Consider the following 26,756-nt stretch of genomic DNA (forward strand, 5'->3'; position numbering starts at 1 on the left):
GCTAGGCCGATGCTTGGCAGCGCTGTATGGGATGGTCTGGCTATGGAAAGGAGGAAGGTTGGTGGGCTTCCCAAGGGATGTGTGGAGCGGAGATTCTGTTCAGGATTCTATAGTATGAGCTGTTCCCAGCTGCCAGGGGCTGCATCTGGAGCTCAGTGGTCTGTCTGCTCTGACCGGTTCAAACTGAAATTGGAGAGGGCCCTGCAGCCTGTTCCCTGACAGGAATTCTGTTAGGCAGTGCAGAGGCGGGGAGGAAAGCAGAGCTCTTTGCTGCGAGCCCATCCTTCCCAACTGCTGTGTGTCGGGACCTGTTTGGGGGCTTTTAACATAATGAATCTAAACTCAGCTGCGTTGTGGCTTCCTAAGCCCTAACAATAAAGTTAGATGGGGAAAACTAAGCCCTCTTTTTAGTCTTAAACGAGATGATATTGTCTTTGACACTAATGAGATGCTGATGCTGCATGCTCCAACTGTTTCCCTGAATAAATCCCCTGCTGAGCCAAGCATGTGAAAGAGCAGGCATCGAGCCTCCGCGACAACGACCGCTTCATCGAACAGAGTCAGGCTGCGCTGTTGGCGTAGGGTTTCTGGTGTTTTCACACATTGCCATGCACTGCTGTCAGGTCCAGGGCTCCCAAGAAAAACAACTTGTGCAGGGCACGGTCTGTGTGGTAGCACTGAGGCACTGCTTGGCTTGCTGCAATGGGACAGCAGCGAGTGGAGCTGTGACTGCAGTGAGAGTGTCACTGCTGTGATGGGGCCGCACTGCCGTCCAGGGGGACCTTGAAAGGCTGCTGACTAGGGCTAACGGTGTCCTGGGATGCATTAGGCAAAGCACTGCCTAAAGGAGATTAAGGGAGGTGGTCCAGCCCCTCTGTATGGCACCGGATGGACCCACAGGTCCCTTCCAGCTTCAACCAGTCATAGGTTAACCAATCTATGCTATTGTGTGAGCAGGTGAAATTGTGATGTGCAGTGGTAGACATAAATTAATCTCTGTAGGCACTGCTGACTTCTATATAAATCAGATTCACTTGGAAACGATGCTGGTGGTGCCTTGGGGATGAGTTTGCTTCAGTTTGTAATGATGAGAGCTAGTGGGAATGGAGGACAGAGAAGGAGATTGGAAAGAGCGGTGAGCACAAAGCAGGGAGGCATAGGAAGGGAATAGCAGGATGCAAACAGGCAGGATGAGGGCTGGCATGAAGTCTGGCAGCCCAGTAGGTAATGGGACAGTGGCATCCGAGGCAGTTTGTAGTACGGGGATGGGAATAACAGAGTGATTTATTTCCAGTGGGCTTCAGCGGGAGGGCTGGGAAAAGGCTTCCAAGCTGCAGTGAGCACGGCTGGTGAAAGCATCAACGTGGGCGGGAGAAGGCAGCGGGGCCAAGCATGCTGGAGGACGAGGCGCCGGCCACGTACACTGGGCTGAACAATGCTGCAGATGGGCCGATAACGGATTTATAGCCCAGCAGCACAGCGCCTCGGAGGAAGAGATGAGAGTCACAATAACTGGAGCCCTGCTCACCCAACACACACCAGCACACCAAAACAGCCCTCAAATACCATTCTTGTACGTATGCATACATATTTTTTTCATCCCTTGTTTTGCCCTGCTGCCAGTACGACATGGTTTCCAACATTGCCTCCTGCTGCTCTGTGTTAAAGCCCCTAAAACTCAAGCGGGCACTGCTGCTCCTGGTGTCCCATCCCAGGGTGATGCTCCATTGACCACTGGCAGGTGCTCAGCAACCCTGAACGGCACAGCCTACACTGTGCGTGTACCTCTCAATGTGACCAGAGACAGATAACGCGCCATTCACAGAGGCAGATAAAGCACATATGCAATTCATAGCTACTAGCAAACTAACACAAGACGTAGTGCTTAGTATTTAATATATAAAATACACATACAAACATTCAGTTTCATAAGAATAAATGGTTCCCAGCAGGCAGGCACACAGACACACCTGTGGATATGTGTGTGTATATATATGTATGCATATATACATATATATCTATTTGTGTATTTGTATGGGGCTTGTGGAGGTGGGCAGTGACAGGCTGGTGCTCCTGGGGTGTTCAGCAAGCAGCCTGCATGCAGGTGACTTTTATCACGTAGCCCAGCACCTCTCAGCTTCCAGCCATCCCCAGAAAATCACTCCAGGATAGAGTAGGGGTTTTTTGCGTCGAGGCTCCTTGCATGGCGCACCGGCCCACGGAGGAACTCGCTGCCACTGCCTTGCAGCCTTTGAATCCCTTTTTACTGCCTCTTATCTCCTGCTGGGGATTTTTTGAATGTTATTTGCAGTAAATATCCCCGACTTGAAAAAAGAGTTGAGATGCACATTAAAAGAAAAGAAAAAAGCCTGTGCCATATCAAATTCATGCCTATGTCAGCTTTCATCTAATGTCAATTAAAGCAGCTAGTATAAACAAATTGTTATGATAAAACCCTTGCTGGAAGCCCTGTTTCCAGTTCCACAAGCCACAGCGACCTCGCTGATGCACACTCACCCATTGCTGGCCTGGTGCTCAGACCCAGCTTTGGGCAGCCAGCAGGGATGTATTGCTTTAGGAAACCACGACCCCCTTCCTTTTAAAACTGGTTTTATTCTATGCTTTTTTTTTTTCCTTTTTTAAACAACATTCATAAAACATTCATTACAAAAGATGCGCCAATAGGGGACAGGGAGCTGTTGGTTTACTTCTTTTTTTTGTTTGTTTCTTTTTTTTTTAACTTTTTTTGTTGTTGTTTTTTTTTTTTTTATATATCAACGATCAGAAATTCACATTTTGAAAGGACGGGTCATACTTTTAAAACACACATTCAAATACTTTAAGATACAAAATTTGAAGGGGATATAAATCACATACAAGGAACAGATGCCATAAAAAGAAAAAATAAAATAAAAAGGAAAGATGTAAGAGCTCAGTTTTATCAGTTTCTTCACCTACATCTCAGAAGCTCCTGTGAGGCCAGTTCTGCGAGGCGCAGCGCTTCCACCCTTCCCAGCTGTGCCTTCACTACTCATCTAAAGCCAAAGCATGACCCAAAGCATTCCTCTGGGCCTGACTTCCGCACTGAATTAAGCGCCTGCTTTCAGCCACAGACCCCAATGTCTTGTTAGTTACCCCAGAACTCAAGCTTCCACCTTAGCGCTCGTATGTGGTGTCAGCTCAGACATCTTCCCCTTTGAATATAAATGTCTGGCTACCCAAATACTTGCTCTGGGAAACAGATCATCTTACATGCCATGCCTCCCTACGTACACAAAAAACAACAACAAAAGCTTAATTCGTTAGCAAAACAGACACTAACTGCTCACAGTGTGCCTCGCAACCACGCTGCTCTTGGCAGCCAGAGCTGGAAGGTCAGCGAGGAAGAGGTTTGAGGACAGATGTCATGGAAGGAGACTTTGGGACGGAAGAGGCACTCAGGAGTTGCACTGACTCTCTTGAGGAGACCTGAGCCCTGCAGGGGCGATGAAGGTGGCACACAGCAGCTCACTGCCAGGGCTCAGAGAGGCCTACTGGGACACACTGCTGCTCACACTCAGAGCTGAGTTGTTTCCCAGGCCCTGAGTTGGGTGCTGTAAACAAGGTCAGGAGCCACACTGCTGTTAGCCCAGACATCAAACCCATAACCTGCAGGTCACCAAAATGTCCACTGGGGCAAGTGGACACAGCACCAGGGCTGGGCTTCGCTCTTGTGGGGTGGGTGAGAACGGGGGCACCCAGAGCACGGCAAGTCCTTGATGTAGTGCTAAGGGTATTGCAATGTTTGCAAAAATAAAAACATAAAAAAATAAAAATAAACAGAAATTAACCAAAAAAAAAAAAAAGAAAAAAAAAAAGAAAAAGAAAAAGAAAAAGGTTGTGCAGGGGGAGCCAGCAAAAGCACAGCGATAACCCCAGAGCAAAGTCCGTTGTGCATCCCTGCTCCCAGCCAGCAAACACACAGGTGATGCCTTTGCATGAGGGAGCAGGCTGGGCAGTAGCAGCCCTTGCTGAGTACACGGTGCTAAAGGGCAGCTGGCTTTGGGAAGAAAGAACCCAAAAGAGTTGGCAAGTGTGCTGGGGCTTTCCAGTGCAGCCCCATTTCCTCCAGCCAGCTGGACAAGGACAAGTGAACTCTGCCAGCGTGAAAACTCCGAAGCTGAAATATCCAAGGTAACCCCCAAACAAACCTCTGCTGGGTACAGATGCCCAAGAAAGCCATGGAAGTGGTGAGAAGCAAAGGCTGGAGGGCTCCTGGCTCCACTGTGACCAAGGATCTGCTCGAAGCCTCATGAGATGCCACAGGAACATCATTCCCTACCAGAGCAAGAGGGGTTAAGCCTGGCGTTTCACCCAGCCATGAAAATAAGAGGGGAAAAAAAAAAATAAAGACAACAACTCACTTTGGAACACCCTGAAGCTAAAGATTTAGAAAGGCAGTCCCAGCCAGCGCTGCCGGGGCACGTCCTGCACTTGATGCACGCTTGCATAAGGCCATGTGGCTGCCTGAAGCAATGTGTGCACCTCACTGGGGGAAGCTGGGGTTTTTCATTACAGAGGAGCACAAGGCAGGTTTTTCTCCCTAGTCCTGCCTCACCTGCCCAGAGGAAGCCAGGGTACACTGGGCCAGGGCACTCAAGAGAAAAGTTAGATACGCAACAGCTGGCAGCCAACATCAAAGCCATCCCCAGTGCACACAGCTTCCTACCATCATGGCAGACTTTGCCCTTCCAATTCTGCATGCAGACTGTACCTTTCCTGCCTTGACCTATGGCTCATTTTGACTTCATGCTGATCAAAGTCATGACTTTAACTGGACAAAGATGTTCACAGCAGGTTGGGGAGGCTGTCGATAGTCTTTGAGCTGGGATGGTATGAGATGTACCGCTTCCACTGAAGTTCAGCAGAGTGACAAGGCGCTGGGCTAAGTGCCTTCAGTAATAAGAGGCTCCCATAATAAGCGGATAAAAAGACCAGCCTTTTAGGGATGCTCAGTCAGGCAGGACTCCCATCTGATGAAGCTCTGCTCCCACACCAATGTAGCATTGAGCTCCCATGGTCCCAGCATGTGCTCCTCCTGGGGCAATGGCTTCTATGAGCAGGTAGAGCACTTAAGGCACGTGGAAATCTGCAAAGTTCGGGACTTTAGGCTGTAATTTGCTTTACAAACTGGAGAGAGGTCTTACAGCTGCACAGTTGGATATGAGGTCCAGCGGTGCAGTCATTGGGGGCTGTGCTATGCAGCATGGAAACAATCAGGGTTTGAGGCAGCACCCCCTCTCCTATTGCCAGGCAAAAGGAGATGTTTCTACCATTTAAATCCCTCATGAGCTTGCCTCGTTGGGCACTATGGTAAGAACGAGGATTTTGTGGTAGTTGACACCCTGCAGAAAGGCAGAAGCAGACTCAGAAAAGGCAAAAGAAGGGCAAGTGGAACAGACACCTCGCTTACAGGAACAGACACATCACAACACACCAGTATATTCTCCAGCTTGACAAGGAACAGAAGGAAAAGAAGCACAGCTCACAAGACCTTACAATGCACTAGCCAATGCAGCTTAAAAAACAAAAGGGCCAGAGGGACATGCGGGATGTGGAGCTATGTACAAGGCTCCTGTTTCTAACAGCAGGTGACGGGGAGGAAAATCCAATGGATGATAGTTCTGCAGGCAGGATGGAAGCCACCTTCAGTCCTTGCCCTCTCCTAAGCTATTCCTAACTCCCATACTTCCTGTACCCATCCTACCTGTGGTTTTCACTGCTCAGAGTTGCACAGTCCTCAGGCACTGATTGCGGAGATGAGAGGTGCCCAGAAACCTGCCTGTCTCCCCCTATGCTTTCAAGGCAGATTTTGCAGGATACTTTCATCAGCCCCATGAGTGCCTGCCATGGAGGAGAGAAACAGCTCAAAGCAGGTCCCACTGCCCATTCCTCCTCCAAAGCTGCTTCCCCTATGGAAGAGACTGCTGCCTGGGCATGGCACACCAGAGCGGACAGGACATCTGGAAGGGGCAACAAGCTTCACCTATGACCTCCTTTAAAAACACATTTATTATCTGTAAACCTCTGTTGTGACATATAGAAAACAGGGGAGATAATCAAGTTTGAATCCTGATGAGAGTTCTCCTTAGAAAAATGGTTAGAGGAAAAAAAAAGAGGCGGCTTGAAAATTGAAACTGTCCCAAGAAGTGTTTCTGCTAGTTAAAAGCCTTCAACTAGAAGAACTATCTCTTGTCCTTTACAAATGTAGTGCATCTGAAATCATTGAGAATTACAGTCTGGCTAGAAAAGGGCCTGTGCTTGGGCTGTGGAGGATGCTGGTGGCAACTGTGCACTTGGCACATCACATGTGTGCTTCGGAGGCAGGGCAGCCTGGCAGCAGCTCACCATTCACCACCGCCTCAGGGGTCAGCATCTTGTCTTTGCCAGAATCCAGGCGCTGCTTCTGCAGCATCCTCTGGTGCACCAGCGGGACAATGGAGAGCACCAAGCCGCCGATGATGGGAGGCACTCCAGCGAAGTAAAAACCCGCGTGGTAATTCTGAAAATAATCGTTGAAGTATCCTGAAAGAGAAGTGCAATGGTGGTTATCCTGCTTATTTAACCAGGACAGGAGAAAAATCAGACACATGCCAAACAGTCTCCAATGCAAACTGAGTAAGCACCCTCCAAAAATAACACACTGCCATTTATCAGCACTGGAAAATCCTTCTGATGCAGGATGCTCTGTACAGCCCACATTAGACTTCCCTAATTCTAGGAATTCCCTTCTGGCAATGAATCATTCCCAGACAATTATTAGCTCAGATTCCAACTGCAGTCAGTTAATATGGTCACTTTGTTCTTGGGTCCCTTTCGCTGTCCCCTGCTTTCCTTGGCATGGAGAAGAGCACAGAGATACTGCATGCAAACCCCACACAACACAATGAGCCAGAAAGCCCAAAAGCTCTTATGCCAAAATTGTCACCTTTGGTGACAGCAGCCATAAGCATCTGCTCCTTCCCAAGAGCATGATCCAGGTGCGGCACCACAGTGTCACCAACCTGCAATTGGCGTGCCCGCAGTCATGGGCACAGCCATCAGCCCCATCAGGTACCCTATGGCCTGGGATGCTTGCATGGGCCCCACCAGCTCAAAGGCAATGGGGGCCATAATAGTGGTGAAGCAGCCATCGCAAAGGCCGAGGAAGAGGCAGATGACGATGACGCCCTCAAACCCTCGGCACTGTGGGATCATCATGCACATGATGCCGAACAGAACAAAGGATGCAACCTGGGGAGACAAAAGCAGGCATGTCGTTGGGGAAGGGCAGCAGGAAGCCATTCTGCTCTATCCCTCTGGTTACTTGAGGGTATCTCTGCTGGGCAGGAGTGGAGAGGTCCCCAGGCACAGAGCACCAAGAGAAGCAAGTCACAGGCTTTGTGTTTTCTTAGCTTTGCAGGCATGATGAGGACCAGCAAAGCCAGAGTTATCTGATCACACAAGCAAAGCTACAAGGCTCAGGAACAGAATATCCACCAAGTGCCCCACTGGAAGTAGTGACAAGCTGTTGGCAGGGAATATGGGCCACCCAAGGGCAACTGAGTAGAGGAAGCACCACGGTTACCTGCAGGTAAATCTTTTTCAGCCCAGGAATGCAGTCCCCAATGCGGCCTGAAATCAAGCGACCCAGCCCAGACATGCCTCCAAGACAGACTGGGAGAATCCAGTCCTTTTTGGTTTCTCCAAATTCCTTCTCCACATATTTCACCTAGGATGGATGGAAGGACGAAAGGACATGAATCCACAATCAATTCAACTCAGCAGTGAGCTTACAGATCTGGGAGTGACTGTGTAATACCCATGTTTACATTACATGGTCACACCACCTCCACCCACCCACACCCAGCAGTCCCCTCCTTGCCCACCACTGATGCTCATCCCCGAAGCAGAGAACAGGTGGGAGCATTACTAACTGCTTTTCCCCACCTCTGGTCCCATTCACAGGGCAGTTTCTTAGTTTTGAAGCTCTTGATGGCTCAGTCCCTGCTGATTCCCTCCTCCTGCCCACCTTTGCCTTTGCATCTCCACCCCCAGTCAAGGTTCTTACCAGGTGCATGTATGGTACAAAATACCCCAGGACAGCTGTAGCAATCCCAAAGGCCCAAATTCGATAAGTCTTTCTCCGGAAAACCCTCAAGTTGAAATACTTGCGCATCTGAGCCCAGCACTGCTGCCGCACACTCCGACTGCCCAGTTTATCCTGCCCATCATGCTGAGAGTCACAGGACGGTGGCAGGAGGGGCCGATAGGTCAATGACAAGAAGATCTGGATGAGCATTAAGGCACTGAGCACTTGGAATGTATGTGCCAGCCCGATGGCCTTTCCCACCATCTTCAGGAAGAAGGGCAGCGGCACAGAGATGAGGCAGCTGCTGCCGGCCACGATGCCATTAGCCAGGCCAAGGCGACGCTTGAAATAGTGACCAAGGATGACCAGCGAGGGCTGAAAGGCAAAGGAGCTGCCACAGCCAAAGAGGATGCCATACGTGAAATAACGAACTTCCAGAGACCTAGTGGGAGGAAAACATTGAGGTGGTCAGAATATGTGGAGGCCAGGAAGCAGTCTCACCTGTTGCCTTGCAAACTCTTGTGTTGAGCCTAAGGGCAAGCACACTGCACAGACAGCCCAGCCTCGAGGAGCTTATTCCCCAGCCAAGGCAGGGATTATCCTCAACTCACAGCTGGCATGTTAAACCTCCAGGAAAATGAAGACTGGCTGGAGAGGGCTTTCTACAAGGAGAAGGAGGCAGCACCAACCTGCATGCCTTGGGAAGCAGTGAGTGAGTGGTTTTTAAATACCACAAGCAGTTTTCTAAGGTAGGCAAAGGGTGTTATTTTTAGTTACAAGTCTTCTCCCTCCTCAACCCCCTCCCTTTCTTTCTTTCCACTGAAACAACTAATTGAAAACATTCTGCACCCAGTGTTTCAAAGCAGAAGGCACCAACCCCAGTTATTAGGCACTTAGGGAGAGAACATCACATTTCTGCCCAGGCTCCAGGCTCCTTAATTATGTTCTCCTTCTTTAAACTCCTCTGGGAGCTTCAATTAGATGGTTAATAGATCTCATTTGTACCTTACAGAGGTGTCTGTACTCAAGCAGGGAGCGACGTGGCTGCCCTACAGAACAGTGGGAAGTCTGAGAGCCTTTGGAAGGAGTTCCTTCCCAAGGCCAGCCTGGTTTTCCCAATGAAACCCAGCTCCTTCCTTAGCTGAAGTAAAGGAGTGTACAACACCCCTGTGTTCACACCAGATGGAGCATTACTTCATCCCTGTGAAACACAGTCAGTTGCAAAAGTCTGCCACAGAATTCTGCATGGGAAAATGACTGCAATAGAAAGGTCTGGGCAAGCGACACTGCACCAAAGGGGTCCTCTCTCCAATACTCAGAACTGCTCATGTGAAATACTGAGTACTGCTCACAGAGCAAACAAAAAGCAGACCAGATCTAACACGGCAGTTCAAAACTGAGCAAATGTTTACAAGCACATTATTTCTTCCATGACAAGCTCTTCTCTTTAGCAAGCCAAGTGGGACAGGGAACATGAAAGCTGTGCCCAGGGGCTCCAAGACAAATGGATGTCTTAAAAGGCAATTTTCAGCTGCCTCAGGGCAAATCTACATCAGAAACCCATCCTGGAGTCAGAGCTGTCCTGCTGCCTACTGACTGCACTTCACCAGCCCTGACCACCTCAGCTGGGTTACACCAGCCTTGGTGCTACAGCTAAGCTGATATGTGAGATAAAGGCAGACAAATGTCTCTGTTCCCATCTGCTCACCATCAACACTAAGACATCCCTGTGGGATTGCAACAAAGCTAGGGCTCCTTCCAGCTTCACCGCTTAGTGAGGATTTGCCACCCTCCTGGCTGGGAAGCAACAAGCTGCTTCCTGATAGGAACAGCAGGACAATCTCCCTGTGACAAAGAGGTCTGCCATGGAAATGAGGTTCTCCCATGGATAATGAATCTCTTTGGAAGAGGAGGTCTCCAGGAAGTCCACACCCTCCTGGGAGAGGGAGCTCTCCCACAGATAACAAAGTCCCTGCAGGTAAGGTCTCCTGTGGGTGACAAGGTCTCCTAGGACAGGGAAGCCTCCAAAGGATAGCGAACTCTACTCAGAAGAGGAAGTGCCCCTTTAGCGGCTGCCCCTCACTGATGTTCCCCAGGGAAAGAGTCCTGGCTCAGCCCTGCTGGCAGAACTTCAGGAGGAGGAAACGTAGAGGGGAAGGAGAAGCAAAAGAGATGGAAGTCAAAGCACACCCCATAACACAATAGAAAGTGCAGCAGCAACAGCAGAGTAGTAAGGTCCTAGGCTGTAGCAAGTGAGGGTTTGCTCAAATACATCAGCTATGGGTACAGAAATAAAGAAGCTACTTGCCTTCAGAAGGCCACAAGTACACAGGGAACTCCAACAAGATAACCTTGTCTCCACTGCCAACCCTTAAATGAGGTCTGGGAAGGGGTGGATTCTGGCTCCACCCCTCCTAGTCACTCAGGTACATTGCATGTACCTGAGCTCCCTTGGGTTGGCCCTGCCTTCCCACCAGGTGCTCAATCACTGCTTCAAGACAGGACTTAGCAGTTCCAGTACAATGACAAAATACCTCACACAGCAAGACTTCTCTCTTCCTAAGGCATGGTGGTTGATACGAACCCAGCCCTTTGTGCCCAATCCAATGACAGAAGCATCCCCAGCCCCATGACCCACAGAGCCCCCAATTTCCAGGGAGATGTCCTGCTGCCCTACCCCTCTGCATGGTGACAGACCCCAGGCAACCACAGATGCAAGGGGCCAGGCTTCCCAACAAAGCATCCTGAGTGGGAGCACAGAGCTGGGCACACCCTCTATGAAACCAACAAGTTTTTGCTTGAAAAACCACTTCTTGCAGCATTATAATTAAAACAATATTGATTGGAACTGAAACCCAACCCACAGCAAAATTTTTATTCAGATGAACTGAGGCAAATGACATTCCAGAGGATGTCTCTGCAGAGCCTTTGAGAAAACATGCGAAGAGCTGTGAGTAAAGGACACTGGGGGTGACCTCTTTTTGCTGCCACTGAGATGGAAATGCATTGGGTTGGAAAGTCTATCACATCACATTGGGTAGAACTGCCATCAAAATGCACATTGGAGAGCACCTGCCTGGGGAAACGAGCAAAGCTCATGCTTGTTAAGGACAAAACTGCAGCTTGGAGAGGGATGTGGGCTGTAGTGATGCCAGGAGAGCTCTCATCCAGGCTGAACACCCCCATCTGCTCCAAACTTGAATCCTTACTTGGTGAAGGAGCTGGAGAGGAGCCCGATGAAGGCGATGGCAGCTCCCAAGGCTGCTGTGGTCCTGCAGCCGATGCGGTCAGTGAAGATGCTCACGATGGGAGAGCAGAAGAAAATCATGCCCATGGCCAAGGAGCCAACCCATGCTAGGGAGAGAGAATGAAGAAAGATCAGGGCTGTATTGAGTGGGGTTAGGAAAAATCAGGGCACAGAACAAAACAAGAACCAATCCCAGTGCTGAAGGCTGTCTGGGCAGAGGCAGCCCCATCACATCACTTGTTAACCCCAAATGTGCAGCCAATGTACCACAGGTGCCTTGATGGGTTGACAGATGATCTCAGTAGTTTTTTCTAACCTTAATGATTCTATGATTCTGCTATCACTGTTAGGGGCAAAATGTCCCACATCTCAGCTCCAGGTATGGGCTATCCAGATCTGGTGTCATGAATACAGCACTGCTTCCCTCCCCACAAAGCCAGGGTTTCCCAACCTCCAGGAGGCTCCAGTAACCATCAGTGTGGTTTTCCCATACCTCCTAGTCCCACCAGCAAGAAGATGGTTCCAAACACAGCAAACAAGGCACATCAATTGAATAGCAATTAAATAAATAGCACAAACAGGCGACTCATGGTGTTGGCATGATGGGAACTGGATGTCAACAAGAAATGAAAACCAGAGATGCGGTAGAGGCTAAAAGGAGGCAGCTGGAAGGAGGAGGGCATTGGGGGACCTCTCTGCCTTCCAAGAGCTGCTGGCTGTGCCAGCTGACATCCCATCCCCTGGTCAGGACCAGGAGCTCATGTCTCCTCTCAACTCACCTCTGGAAAAACCGCTGTCTGCCTGTCTGCTTTAAGAAGCTTTTATTATTTGCAGATTATTTCAGCTCCACCCTCAATCTTCTCCCTCTTTAATGGTTTTGGTGTGTGCTCAAGGGAGGAAAGGCAGGCTTTCAAGAAAAAGCAATGTGGAAAGGAAAAAATCTCTGTCTACCCACACTGAGGAGGAGCAATGGGGACAGGCAGCACAGGACAGACAAACAGGCAGACAACGGAGCAGAAGGGGCTGGAGCACCCTGCCTGGAGCATCCCGCAGCCCCATGCCACACTCAGTGCTGCTTTTTGACTTCTATTTCCCTTGTACCTACAGCAGGAGCTATGCAAGCTCTCTCAGCATACAACAGCGGCCGGTCCTCCAGCAGCATGAGTCCATCAGAAAATAGCCAGGTCCCTGTTAAGGGAAAATTCCTGTTGCACAACAACCTCCCCAGCTCGGCCTCTCAGGGACCACACAGAGAAGCTCTGGAAGAGCCGACTCTTCAGAATTAATTGCAGGCTCTCAAGGAGCCAATTTAATCAGAAGTATTCCTTAATAAAATCAGAGAGGAGCAAACACAAGAAAAGAAAAGCCAAGGCCAGGCTGCAGCAGGGGAGAGGGGTGGGAGGGCGGCCAAGATGGGCAGGGCTCATTAAAGTGGATAATGTACTTCCAGAACTGTTCCTTCTACTGCAGCCAAGGCAGTAAAATGCGAGATGGCCCCATCATGTTTGAAGTTTGTTATTTTTGGAAATTGCTTTAAGAAACACGGAAATAAAAGCATAAAGTGTGTATTAAATTTAAAGGGCCAGATTCAGATCTTAGCCGCTCCGAGATTCACACGCAAGTAAGCAGGATCAATCTCTCACCCAAAATGTGCACTCACCTGCAGAGATCAAAGTGAGCCCCAGCCAGCGCTCAGCACCGAGCACTCAGCATCCCTGGCTCTGAGCTTGGGAGAGGAGATAGCACCCAATTAAAGCCGCTAAACAAAACAGACTCCCATGGCAAATTGCTCTACCTCAGAGGAAAGGCTTACCACAAGCAATGAATAAAAATAGGTTTTGGTAACAACAGTGAATTAAAATTACTGGGAAAAACAGCCTGGCTTGCAGAGGGTGTTGGGACTGGAGGAGGCTGTGAGTCTAGAGGACACCTCTCTGTGGACAGTGGGGCTCAGCAGGGCTCCCACCCTTGGGGATGTGTAACCTGTCCTTTGTTTTGAGCTGAAAGGGCTCTGGGCATGCTTGGGGTGCAGGAAGAGCCAACCACGGGGCTGGTGCCCCATGAGCATCCCTCTCCCCCACCTCTGCTGTAACAGAGGCTGACCTAGGAGAGCATCCCATCAAGCAGAGTTGCCATACAAAGATTAGAGCTTCAGCTACTGCTTCCAAGATGGCTCCTTCCCACTTTGACTTAATAAAGACTTGCTGACTTGTGGTGGGTCCAAAGGCCTTCAGCATGGTAGAGAAGGCAGTAGATGTAGGTACCCAAGGGGAATGATGATGATGCAGTGGTCAGCAACGTGACCAAGGCAAGCCCTGCTCCCAGCACTGCTTGCTCGTGGCTCAAGACGGAGCAGAAACCAGAGAGCAGCTCCATTTGCCCACCGACCACACACCATCAGGCCATGACTGCAATGCTCTGGGACCACTGCTGGGAACCTTATGGCAGAGGAGGGCTAACAGGAGGTCAGGACCTGCCAAGGGTTTTTGAGTGCCAGGTCTGTGTGTTCGTAGAAGCAGGGACCCTGGGTTAGTCCATGTTTGCATGGTTTTCTTTCCAGCAAGACCACCAGCCTCCTCCCCTGTCCTTATTTTGGAGATTTTATAGCAGGGCAAGGTAGGCATGGCAAAGGGAGAAACAAATGGCAAAACATAATGCTCCTAGATGCAGGCTCCAATTCCCCCTGGTGCTGAGTGCATTGTTCCAGCTTTCACAAAAAACACCACTAAAATCCGTGCCGCACGGTACTTTGGGCCAAGCCTATTTGTTCCTTTAAAAATGCCTCTCCAGGGAGACAAGAGGAAGGGACGTCGCTGGCGGCCGTGCTTCCCCGCTGACCCACATACCGCAGGCGGGAGGGATCAAGGGCCAGGAGGTGAGCTCAGATCCGGCGCTGGAGGAAGTGTCTTCCCTCACTTCCCGCGGCTTCTCCCACTCAGACGGGGAGGCCGCTGGAGGGACATGGACAGGGGATGGGGATGGGTACATGAACAAGGATGAGGATGTGCTGCAGAGGGTGTCCTTTCCCAGATGCTTGAAATTTCTTGGAGGATCATCAAAGACCTTCCCAGCTTCCCTGGCTCCTTTTTGGGAGCCCAAACAAGCCGGTGGCCCTGCTGACACAGGCAGCTAAGTGCAGCCCCGAGCATCTGCAGCCAACACGCAGCAGCTGTTCTACCCCGCAGAGCCTCTGCGTCATCCCTTGCTTGCTCAAAGATGAGCCTGAGACATAGCCCCATGCTAACAACCCGTGCTGGGAAGATTGCAATAAGGCAGATACACCATGAGGGCTGGGGAGGCCAGCACAGGGCGTGGGAGGATGGGATGACGGGACAAGAAGCAGCATAGCAAAGTTGGAGAATGGCAAAGCGGGAGAGCAGCAAAGCAACCCCGAAGGCTCCTCTGGCTGCAAGGGGGCACAGCCAGCCTTGTGCATCACGTGCAGCCCAAAGCCAGATCAGCTCATTAAAGGGTCCAGCAAGCCCTGCTTGGTACCGTACCCAAAGCTCATGAACAAAGTCCTCCTTCATCAGCTTGTCCCCACTCCCTCCTTCCATGCACAGCTCACAAACAGCTCAAAGCAGGGAATAAAGGGGATTGCTCAGCCCCATGGCAAAGTCTCATGAATGCTGTGCGCTGGTCATGGTGGTCCTTTGATGTCCTGTGTCCAGTAAGTGACTGTGGTCACTGTCTTATGGCCGCACTAAGTGGGGTTGGAGGCAGGCTGTGGTTTGGCTTAACAAGAAGCAATGCAGAGGGTTTGCATGAGGTCTGCGCCTTGGATGTGCTCAAGCTGCAGCCTAAGATTCACTCTGCACCATGCTTGCCCTGAGCCATGATGCTGGAGAGACTCTTGGACCCTCAGCAGCACCATGCTCCTGTCCCTGTAAAGACCCTCAGAAGCAGCAGGCAGCACGTGCAGTGCAGATGGGCAGCACCATTTGCCCTGACAGGCTGGGAAGGATTTTCTCCTCTGTATTTCCTCATGGCTTATAATTTCTATGAGATGATTCACCCACTGCTGCCATCAGACATCACCCCATGCCTCCCCAGCCCTGGCCCCTTCTGCCTGGCCCTGCTGTTGAACCCAGGGCGATTCCATTTTAACACACACATGCCCTCCTCCTGCATGCAGAGCCAATCTGTGATTCGCCTTTCATGTGTGTGATGTTGATTCCTGGCAGCGTTTATCTTGGCGCAAACTCTCGCTCTGAAATGCGCACGCATTTTGAGACTCAAACCCTGCGTTTCATTTTCTATCTGCTCATTAATCCTCATTGTTCCGTAAGCCCCTTTTCAAAACACACCCAAGGGGAGAAGAAGGTTCCTTTTTATGGCTGAAAAAAACCTTTCCAGCACCAAAAATGCCAGCAGCAATCCCAGATGTGCTCACACACATGCAGTGTGCCAGGGCCAATACAATGCTGCTGGGTGCCCAGTGCCAGGACCCCTTCCTCCAGCTTGTCTCATCTTTGTTTTCATACATAATTTTCTTCCTGGCTCCGACACCCCCTCAGTTGTTCCCCAAATCAACACATTGCAGGGAACTGAGTCTCTGGGTTTATTTTGCACCTCACGAGTGGGGAAAGCACGGTCTAACGGCAGAATTAGGGTTATGGTTGAGGTCAGTTTTAGGATTAGGGTCAGGTATAGGGTTAAAGTCTGGATTAGGGTCAAAATTCAGATCAGAGTCAGGGTTAGGATTAGGGTTAGGGTAAGGGTCAGGGTTCGTGTTAGGGTTAGGATTCTCAGCTCTCCCCAGCTGACTGCACTCTCTGACAGCTCGAGGCTCCCTCCAGGCCCCTGCCACCTCACCATGTATTTTTGGGTAAAGGTCCATGTTTCTGAGTTCAGGCAAATCCCAGAGCCAGTGGCAATGATTAACTTTGGCTGGATGGCACAGGTCAGCTGTGGCCCCAGACACTGGCTGCTGCATGTCCAAAATAGTAAGTCTTCAGAAAAAACATGACCTGACCAAACTTCACTGGGCTTTGGCTGTGATTAACCTCCTCCCACCCATGCCTGGCCCCAACAGCTGGAAGACTGTAGCCTTCCATCATACTCTGACCCAAAGATGCGTCCTCATTCCAGAACCCACCTTGGACACTAGGAGCTGGGAGCCTGGGACCAGTGCCCGCCTCCTGTAGAAGGACGGGTGGTGGAGCTCCCGGAATGTGCTGCGTGGCTTCATCTCTTCCTGCAGCCCAGCACTGCCAGGAGGCATGAGATGGCAAACCAAGGCAGGGATGACAAACCATGGCAGGGATTGGAAAGGACACAAGCAGCACGGGGATACTCAGGGCATTATGAGCCCTCAGTGCGCTTAGGGAGAGGATGGTCTCCGGAGGGACCTCTCTCAAATTGCAGTCAGGGTGGTCTCTGCCTGCTTCATCCCCTGGAAATCTGTATGCCCTCCCTGTCCCTCCCACCGGCTCTGCTTGTGCCGTGCTTGGCAATCCTTTGCTTTCTGCCGGGAGGCCAGGCTGAGGCTGGGTGCTTTTTTCCAGACTGGAAGAGACAGCAAAGCTCCCCTTTCTGCCAGATTTCTCTCGAGCGATCTTCTGTTTCCCATTAACGTTGAGAAGAAACCTTCAGTCTCAGCTCCGCGCCCCTCCCAGCACAGCTCCCAGGGGCGCCTGTCAACATCCCAGCAAAGGGGCAAACTCAAACCAGCCGTGCTGAGAAAAACATTCTGTTTTCAAAGGGAATACAAAGAGGCCGAGGAGAATAAATGGAGGAAAAACACTGGGCTTGGAACAGGCTTACAGAAGTCTTTTTACCCCCTGGTCAGGCATTTGACAGCCTTCAAGCCCTGGGAGATCTGAGGGTAGGGATGGGGTGGGGAGGTGGCAGGGATGGGAAAGGAACAGCCCCTGTATAGCATCATCGATAGCCGATCGATAATTAGATGTCCCTTGGCTGATAAATAAATAAATGTCCCTTGCCCCTCTCTCCATTGCAACACGTGGCTCCTGCCAAGTTGCATCCCACCAGCAACAAAGTCCACCCAACAAAAGCCTATAGCCACGGCTGTAAATACAAAACTCTATGCAGTGTGAGTAGCTGTTGTGGGAGCTTTCCATGGGGAGGCCTCTTGCCTGTTGGCTATCAGCTTGTTTTATGCCCAGGATTTGTTCCCAGAAAGCTAAAGCATGGATGGCCAAAGGCTTGGATGGCACTGTTGCACTGCCCTGCATCACCACACCGGTCCCCAGCTCCAGTGTGGGGTGGCATGAGGTGATGCTGGTCGACTGGTTATCCCACAGGGCTAATTAAAAAACGAATGGATTAAAAAGTAGAGGAATCTCAGGATGAACTGTCTTGGAGCTGAGCCAGAGCTGCTGGGTCAGATGTGGCTCTGTTGGTGGCCACCAGGATGCAGCTTCCTCCTCCTATGCCAGGAGTTCCTGCCTGGTCCCCAACAAGCGTCTCTGTGTAGTGTTCTCACAGCCCATTGATAGAGAAAAATCCCCAAGTCTGTATGTTGTTGTTAAACCACAAACCCAGGGGCCAGGAGAGGGGTAAAACTTCCCTGCAATCTTAATCCCCTCATTGGAATTCCCTTACATTAAAGCACACATTTGAGAACACCTGGATATCTCAGAAAAATAGAGTGTGCCATAACTAAGCAAATCCAATAGCTGAAGGAAACTGAAGAACAGCAATATAGAGATGTATTTATTTTTATTTCAGCAAGGAATGGGTTAGACCCCTTTGCCAATGGGGTGTTACTTTTGGCTGACCTGCTCTCATCTGAAAGTTCTCCAGCTGTGGGAACACGTGTGAGCATAGGGCTGTGTGCGCCCACATGTGCATGCACGTATACACAGGTATTGAAGGAGTGCTGCAGTACAGAGCAGGGCCAAGGGGACACAGGGACACAGGATGAGTCCAAGTGCCTGGGCAGCCGTGTGCCTCCAGCCGTGCAGAACACCAACATTTTGCTGCATCAAGGGCTTTCAATCAGAATAAATAACAGAGCAGGTTTAGGAGGGGTTCTGTGGGGCACTGCAGGCTTGATCCTCCTCCAGCTTGGGTTTAAAAGCTGCACATTTCACTTCTGTGTTCAGAAGAACTCCTCTCCAGGGAAATGCTGAGTTTTGGGGTCAGTGCAAGGATCAAAGGGCAAATTCCCCTGTTCTAGTAAGAGCCAGACATGGGAACGATAGCAGTAACAAGTCACTGAGCAGCCACTTGTCTCATTTTCCTGCTACTTGTTTTCAGTTTCTTACATGAAAACCACTCATGCCCTGTCCCTTGGAAAGGGAAGTGCATCCATGTGCACAGAGCTAATACCCTTAGGATCTGGGGACAAGGAGGGAAGCCATGGGGCATGGATGAGTGCATGGGCACAGAGCAAAATGTGGCTCCCCATCTGCAAGGCATCCAGCACTTGCTCTGAGCTGACCACAATGTTGTAGCATTTCAAGGAGGTGGGATGGTCAGGAGGTGTCACAGAACAGGCAGTGGAGAAGACCAAGCAAGCCCCAATCGGTGCTCGAGATCCCCCCAAGCCACTGCTGGTTCCACCAGGACATGGGCTTGGACCGGTTGGAGCGGCTGGGCGCTTTGCAGAGCCTGGAGAGCCTCCCTTCTGCCTACATTGACAGTGATAGACCCATACCAGCTGCTTCTTGCTCAACCTGTTTGACCACTGGGGCTGAGCCAAAACTTACTCATTCATAAGAAAGCACATGGAGAGATTGACTTGTCACCAGCCCTGAGTAATGGGGAAAATGCCAGCAACCCACAGCTCACACACGGGATCAGGAGGCTGCTTTTCAAGCCTCCATCACATTCCTGAACTCATATGCAGGAGAAGGAGCAACGCATTGCTGATGGATGTGGCCCTAGGAGATGCCATGTCATGGCCAATGGCCACAGTGGCACGACCAGCAGGACATGGCCACCACAGCACAACCGCTGTGGCATGGTCACCATGGCACAGACACTACAGCATGGCCATGACAGCGTGCATACCACAGCACAACCACCATGGCGTGGCTACCACGGCATGTCTGTTATGGCACAGTCACCATGGCACAACCACCACAGTATGGCCACTGAGACACAGTCACCATGGAACAGTCTCCACGGCATGGCCAAATGGCACAGCCACAATGACATGAGGAAGAGCTCTACTAGGAGGGAGAGCTCTGAAATCCAGCCTGAGGCTCAGCCTCAGAGGGTTAATGGCCAACCACAGGGTTCAGACCAGGACCTGAAGTACCCACACTCCAGACTGTTTGCTCTATGGTTTGCTTGATGAACTAGAGCAGGGCAGAGTTTAATAACTTTTAAAAAATCCACTGTGATTTGTTAGCCTTTGGCAATACGCTTAATTTCATGTGATTCTCCCTTTATTAAGTCCCTCTCCCAAAATACATTATTTAGCCCAAATGCAAGCAGAACTGGAAATGGGGATATGCCAGGGAGGTTCCCAAGGATGGGCTGTGTCTCCTGAACTTGTGTCACCACATCACTAGGGATGCAAAAACAAGACAAAAAATGTGCCTCGTACTCCGGCAGACCTTTGTCTGAAAATGGAAAATCTGTGGGCTGGAGAGCATGGCAGATGATGCCCATCTTGGCCCAAGGGCAATAGGAATGGAGCAGGGATCCCAAAAAGCCCCAACACCTCCAGAAGCACTGGGCTCTGCTGAGTTTATTTTGCAAAAAGAACAATCAAGCCACCCAGTGTGTCTGATATTTATCCTTTAGCAGTGCCGTATCTCAGTAACATTCTGCTATTATTACATGCCACAATTAAGCGATAGAGTTGTAATTGCCTTATCTGATGGCAGTGCTGGCCGGTGCTGCTGCACAGCCAACTTGGTTGTTGCTTTACCGTGTTGGGCATTTCAAAGCCAAATGAAGGGTTCTGGGGTCCCCAGCACAAGAAAGGCATTGAGCTGTTGGAGCGTGTCCAGAGGAGGGCTGTGAAGATGATCAGAGGGCTGGAGCACCTCCCCTGTGAGTACAGGCTGAGATCTGGGGCTCTGCAGCTGGGAGAAGAGTCTGAGAAGACCTTTTAGTGACCTGCCAGTAACTGAAGGGGGCCTACAGGAAAGCTGGGAAGGGACTTTATAAAGGCAGGTAGTGATAAGGTGAGGGGAAATGGCTTTAAACTGGAAAAGGGTAGATTTAGATGAGATATTAGGAAGAAATTATTTACTATGAGGAGAGTGAGACGCTGAAACAGGTTGACCAGTGGGGTTGTGGGTGCTCTCACCCTGGAGGTGTTCAAGGCCAGGCTGGATGGGGCTTTCAATATCCTGGTCTAGAGGGAGCCATCCCTTCCTAAGCAGGGGGTGAAACTGCATGATCTTAAAAGTCCCTTCCAACTCTAACCATTCTATGATTCTATGATAATAAGGCCAGGAGGGTTCATGAGCAGGCAGGGCATGGTGCCAAGGCTGCAGGCTTAGTGAGGGACTCAGCACATCCAGCTGCATCAGCACAATCGTGTTTATTGCAGAGGAGCCAAGTCCCGACATCTTGGCATACCAGGAAAAGCAAAGCTGGGGATTTTCATCCATGCATTCATCACCTCCAAAAGAGTCCTTTTTGACCTTCCAGAAGGGTCAAATGCCAGTGAACTGGTTGGGCTGCTGGGCAAAGGTTGGTCTTGATGATCTCAACAGTCAGACTTGATGAGCTCAACGACTGGACTTTACAATCTTAGCGGTCTTTTCCAACCTTAACAGTTCTACGATTGACTGCAATTCGGATTTTAGGTTTGGTCCAACTCAAATCCTAAGTGTCTCTGTTTTTTCACTTTTTCTATCTTCCTTTTCCCCAGCTGGGCCAAGTGCCCCCACCGCGGGCAGGTTGTGGACCTCCTGGCCGGGCAGCCGGGTGCCGCCGGGGTGCAGCCACAAGAAAGGCCAATGCAAATCGCATCGTTAGCATTCTTTCCGTTTTAATAACCCAAGGTGTTACCAGCAACAGTGTTACTGATTTTTATCTCTGCAGAGCCTTTTAAAAGAGCTCCAATTTGTTTTTCTTGGAGATCTCATTTTGTTTTATTAAAGCTAACACCGAGAGGGAAAGGAGACATTCTGGGCCCAGAACAAAAATATCCCATTTAAATACCCCGTATTATTTTCTTGGAAACACTTCTCCTTCAATTTTAATTAAGCTCTCCCTGGGCCGGGAGCTTGGCATGCCCAGCTTACAGTGAGCTAATCCCCTGCAGCCCCCACCCCAGCACTCCCTGCTTCCATTGTGTGCACAAACCTCAAGAAATAAATGTGTTTTTGCTAAAATACATGGATTAATAGCTGGCTTGTGACCAAGAACGCCTTGACGTTGCCTCTTCACCACGGAGCACTGCCCTGGTACACCGTGCTGCCCCAAGCCGGAGACCAGAAAGCAGCTTTTGGGTTTGGAGTTTTCTGGGTAGGGCATCATAGAATCATAGAATGGCTTGGACTGGAAGGAACCTCAAAGTCCATCTAGTTCCAACCCCTGCCATAAGCAGGGTTGCTGACCAGTAGATCAGGCTGGGAGGAGAGTGCTCTGCCCAGTGTCCATGGTGCCACAGATCCATCTGTCACCGAATGCCACTGTCACCGCTGCAGGGCCGATGGCCACCCTGGGGCAGGGCTGCAGGGTGCAGTGCCTACCCCAGCTGGGAAATCCTGAGGGGAGTGTGTCTGGGCACCGGCACATGTGTGTCCATTATATAATTAGTACTGATCTTTAATCATGGGCAATTTGCTCCGTTGGACCTGGTGCTGAGGGTACACTGGAGCTGCCGTTGTGTTCAAGTTGCTCCTCTCCAGGTTCCAGCACCACTGCACCCTGAGACGACTGGCAAGTACAAACACACACACACACACACACTCACGCAACATCCCCTGAGAGGCAGGATTTCACCTCCCATCTGTGCACAGGAGCTACAGGAGTGAGGATTAAGGCCAAGAGCCTGAAACAAAAGCTTTGTTTCAGTGCCTGATGCAAGGTGGCCTAAGAAAGGGGATTTGGGGGATGCCACTTGCTGGGCTGCATATGCCTTGTCCCCACTGGACCTTAGGTGGGGGTTCATGCCAGAGTCCCCCCACAGCAATGCACTAGGCAAACCCGAGCAGGTCCCAAACACCAGGGCCAGTCACATGCAGTGCAGTCTGCAGCAATCTGCTGGTCCCATGTGTGCGCAGGAGGCTGCTGCCCTAAGCGAGCTGCACTGGAGTAAACACCCAGCATAGGGCCATGACCTGTGGGTGTCTGGGCACACCCTGGAAAGGGACAGAGGATAGAAGGGCTTCACCCAGCTTCCCACCCTAAATCATGCATCAGGTGATAAATAAACCCCAAATCCCAAAACAAGAGTGGAGGCTGGAGCAGGGCAGACCTCTGCCCGCAGCCCATGCCCAGCAGCCGGCAGGACCTGTTATGCGAGGTGCTGGGGGAGAGATTTCCATCGCTTGCAGATGCAAAGCGTGTTGCAGCAATGCTGAGTGCACGTCATGGGGCTTTTGCAACCGCCCCAACTATCTTGGGGTGGATGCAAGGAAATAGCCTGGAGTGAACTGAGCTCCTGCAGCGCCGGCAATGAGCAGCCCGGCACACGCTGCCAAAGGAGCTTTGCCTTCCCCGGGGACAGGGAATGGGAACGATCCTTCTAGGAAGAGGAGGAGAAAGAGCAGTGAGCAGAAATGCTGAGCAGTGTGAATGCAGGTGCTGCAGAGCAGGTGGGGAGCACCTGAGGGCAGCGAGCCCATAACACGGGTTTCATGGAGGTGCCGCTTTGCGAACAAGGTTGTCCAGAGAAGCTGTGCAGCCTCTATCCTTGTAGGCATCCAAAGCATCTCCTTGGCTGGCTGCTGAAGGATGCAGGTGAGGTCTGGGAACCCAGTTTTAATCTGGAGACCTGGGCAGCAAAACAGAAGCTCATGACACATGCTGGCTGCGCAGGTCAAGCAGTGGAGACAGCAGTGAATGAAAGTGCCAAATCCTGCAGGTTTGGGTAGGAAGGTGGGAGCTCAAAGTGGGTACCATGGGAGGATGCTGGAGGCTGAGCACAGTGCAGCTCTGTGGCTGCTGCTCCCTTCCAACCTCTGGGCACTGCTGAAATGCACTGGGACTGTTTCCAAGAATTACCTCTTGTGATTTGCTCTCCCTGGGGTTACCCTCATGAGGGGGCCTATGCTCCAGCCCCAGAGGGAGCCACACTAGCTGCTCCTCTCTGGTTCTTCTCATGTCGGTTGTACTGAAATGCTCTATTTTGTCAAGAAACAGAGTCACTCCTTCAGCAAGCCTCCCCGCCCCGTTACGGTGTTGGGTTACAAACAGCCCTTTCCAGCTAAGCTCACCCATCCTAATGGGTGTTCCAGGAGAAATTTCCCCCCTCAAATTAAACAGAAAGCCAGTTATGGAGATGCCATCAACCTGGCACAGTGAGACCCATGAGACCCACTGGGGCTGGGAAAGAAGGGAAGGCTGCTCCTCCCGCTCCCACGCACCGATGGGCGGAGGAGGCTGATGGACAGACAGAGGGGAGGAGGACGGACAGGAGGAGGAGAGCAGACACATGGACATGCCTGAAGGGCTGTGGCCAAGCAGAGCAGCTCCTAGGGTCATTCTTCTGGGTGCGCTCGGCTCCCATTTTGAGCAATGGAAATATTAAATATTAAGCAAAGAGAGTTAATCTGTACCTAGTGTATTGACACAGAGCAGAGGCTGGGGGGGGGGAAGAAGAAGATAAAAAAGAATATGGGGGGAAAAAAATCGATGCGGTCCAGCAGCCGCACTCGGCTGTCACTCAGCACCTCGGCAGAGCAAGATGAGTTGTTTCTGGCTGAGCGCTCACATGCCTTTTTTTTATTTATCCCAGTGTCAGTGATCCCCCCGCCAATCTCTGCCTCCCCCCGAAAGCAAACAAACCCAAAAGCACAGAGTGTGCCGTGCTGAAGTCCCGGCCGGGCCCCACGCTGTGAGGGGACAGCGGTGGTCCCGGCAGCGAGTGCAGCGCTGCTTGTTGACTACCGCCTCGCAGTATATTTCTCCAAACAAAGCAGCGTATGCATTCAATGCATTGTTGGGAGAGGGTTTGTTTTCAAAGCCTGACCCGAAATTTGAACTCCGTGGATCCTGAGTTTCTCAAGATCAAACGCGAGAAAATGCGACCAATGCAAACAAGAAATAAACCTTGATAATTATAGCTGTGCGCTGGGGCGGCTATTGTTTGGCTCAGACCAGTACCCGCTTCAGCATAAACAGAACCCTATTTTTAAAGGGATGCCTGACCGGCCGTGGCCATGCTCAGCACTGGGCTGAGAGCCCCTCCAACACGAGCCCAACTCCCAGGCATGGGGATGGGAGCTGGGGTGCGGAGCCCCAGGGCTGTGCCAGGTGTCAGGACGGGATGGACTGTGCATTCCCATCACATCTGCACAAGACAAGGGGACCCCAGCATTTGGCTGCCACCACCGCCAGCCATGGGGAGCGGACGGACACTGGGTCACAGACAGAAGAACATCAGAGGGTGGACAGACTCAGGAAGGCAGTATCAATTCACACTCACAAAGGAGCTCCGATATTTTCCCGATTACGTTTGCACACAAACGACTGCCGTGGGGAAATTATGCAACCCCGAGCGGGAGCAGCAGGGAAAACAGGGGAGAAAGGGTTGAAGGCCCCTCACCACATCCCACAGCCCCCAGCATTCACCCCAAAACCCACAGCCTGCTGATACCAGACCCATCCCCGTGTTGTGGTTCTCAATAGCCCCTCTGCTGGGTGCCCAGGCTGGAAGGCGGATCCGTCACCCAGGCAGTGTAATTCCCCAGCCCGGCTCACCTCACACACCCACACACCTTTCTTTTTCGAGGCCTCTGTGCGGTCACAGCCACAGATAAATACATCTTGGGAGTGAGAGACAGATGCTGTCTCCTCCAAACTCTGTCTTGGGCATGTAGTCTTGAAACCACTAAGACTTGCATTATTCAGTTTCTTTTGTTACTGTTTCTACCTTCCCAGCTCTGCCTTAGGCTCTGCAGATAGGATCATGGCAAGCAGGAAGCAGTCAGCTCGGCGATGAGCTGCCCGGGATCGCACACATGCACAGCCCATCAATCACTGTAATTACCCCAGCCACACGCGCCTTGCACACTGCTGTGACACCGTTTCTCCAGTGACAGCATTGTAGGGGTAATTCCCCATTCTCAGGTGGTACCTTTGGGTTGGGATCGCCCCTGTCATCCCATTAGGACTGGGGACAGCTCAGCCACCAGTGGTCCCCAAACTGGGCTTCGAGCTCCCTACCACCCTCAGTCCTGTGTGCCATGCAGAGGGACAACAAAATCATTGAGTTTCACCCTATGCCAAGCACTTGACCCTACAGCTACAAGTGAGGTGGACCATGGATTTCCTTCATAGGATGCAAGTGACCTCATGGAGGTTGGGCCTCTGGCACATCAGGGACCCCTGACTGCAATCTCAGGGTTGGGGTCCCCTCACTGTGCAGTGAAATGTCCCTTCTCCACATCAATGCAACACATGCTCCACGGCTAGGTCCCCGGTTCCTGCTCATATGTGCAGGTGGGCACTGTCTGTGGCCCCATGCCTGCCCAGGAAAAGCAGCTTCAAGGCAGCGTGGCTGCAGGGCAGATGTTCACCCTGCCTGTGGATCCCAGAGCCAGGACAGACAGCCAGACAGACACCCACAGCGGGAAGCGAGAATCACACAAGAACTACATTGAACTCCACGGGCTGATCAGGCATCGCTCCCCTGGCACCAAGAGGCAGCGGGCAGGACAAGCTCCGGGCATGCTTTTCAGATGAATTACTTTTAATTGTGTACATCGCAGCTTAGGAACAACACATGATACTGCCGCGGATAAATATAGGGACAAGCACGGGACCGGGGGGGCATGGAGCGGTCCGGCTCCACGCGGGGCCGGGAGGGGCCGGGGAGGGCCGGAGGGGACCCGTACCTGTTTTAAACTCCAGCGTGGGGTCCTTCTCGCCCTCGCCCAGGTCGCTCTGCAGCATGGTGTAGATGATCCCGAAGGAGTTGTGGATGCCGAAGATGGAGCCATTGCACCAGGCGGCGGCGAAGACCACGACCCAGCCGAAGCCGCCCTCGGGAGGCTGGAAGGGCGCGGCGGCCCCGCTCGGCCCCCTCTCGGCCCCGGTCCGGGGCTCTCCCTCCCCGCCCTCCTCCGCCGGCCCCCGCTCGCCGCCCTCCGCCCCGCGCTGCGCCATCGCGGCCGCGCTCCGGCCGCCGCCCGCCGCCCGACTGCCCCGCAGCCGGTCCCACATGCCCGCTAACCCCCCCCGCCCGCCCCCTCCTGCCGCAGCCTCACTCCCCGCCTCCCCTCCGCCGCCTCCATCCTCCTCCTCCTCCATCGCGCGGCCCCGGCCCCTACCTGCGGCCCGGAGCTTTCCCCACCC

At 51.7% G+C, this 26,756-nt stretch overlaps 1 protein-coding gene across 1 annotated transcript; it reads right to left on the bottom strand.

Moving 5' to 3' along the window:
• Nucleotides 1-1,881: 1,881 nt before the first annotated feature.
• On the bottom strand, nucleotides 1,882-26,639 carry SLC16A2 (solute carrier family 16 member 2). Its single transcript, XM_072335556.1, has 6 exons — nucleotides 26,297-26,639; nucleotides 11,320-11,464; nucleotides 8,090-8,552; nucleotides 7,607-7,750; nucleotides 7,044-7,272; nucleotides 1,882-6,564 (listed from the first exon to the last, which is right to left on the bottom strand). Exons 1-6 carry the CDS (start codon nucleotides 26,622-26,624, stop codon nucleotides 6,344-6,346), a joined length of 1,530 nt encoding a protein of 509 aa, XP_072191657.1. The 5' UTR covers nucleotides 26,625-26,639; the 3' UTR covers nucleotides 1,882-6,343.
• Nucleotides 26,640-26,756: the final 117 nt, after the last annotated feature.

This window comes from Excalfactoria chinensis, chromosome 4, assembly GCF_039878825.1.
Source record: "Excalfactoria chinensis isolate bCotChi1 chromosome 4, bCotChi1.hap2, whole genome shotgun sequence".
Lineage (NCBI taxonomy): Eukaryota > Metazoa > Chordata > Aves > Galliformes > Phasianidae > Excalfactoria > Excalfactoria chinensis.

Bases quoted from the DNA above. Each gene is read 5' to 3' on its own strand.
- SLC16A2 (XM_072335556.1), bottom strand. From the start codon at position 26,624: ATGTGGGACCGGCTGCGGGGCAGTCGGGCGGCGGGCGGCGGCCGGAGC. The intron at 7,273-7,606 runs GTAACCGTGGTG...TTGTCTCCCCAG, and splicing joins TGAAAAAGATTTACCTGCAG to GTTGCATCCTTTGTTCTGTT. The intron at 6,565-7,043 runs GTTGGTGACACT...CTTCTCTTTCAG, and splicing joins TGCGGGCACGCCAATTGCAG to GATACTTCAACGATTATTTT.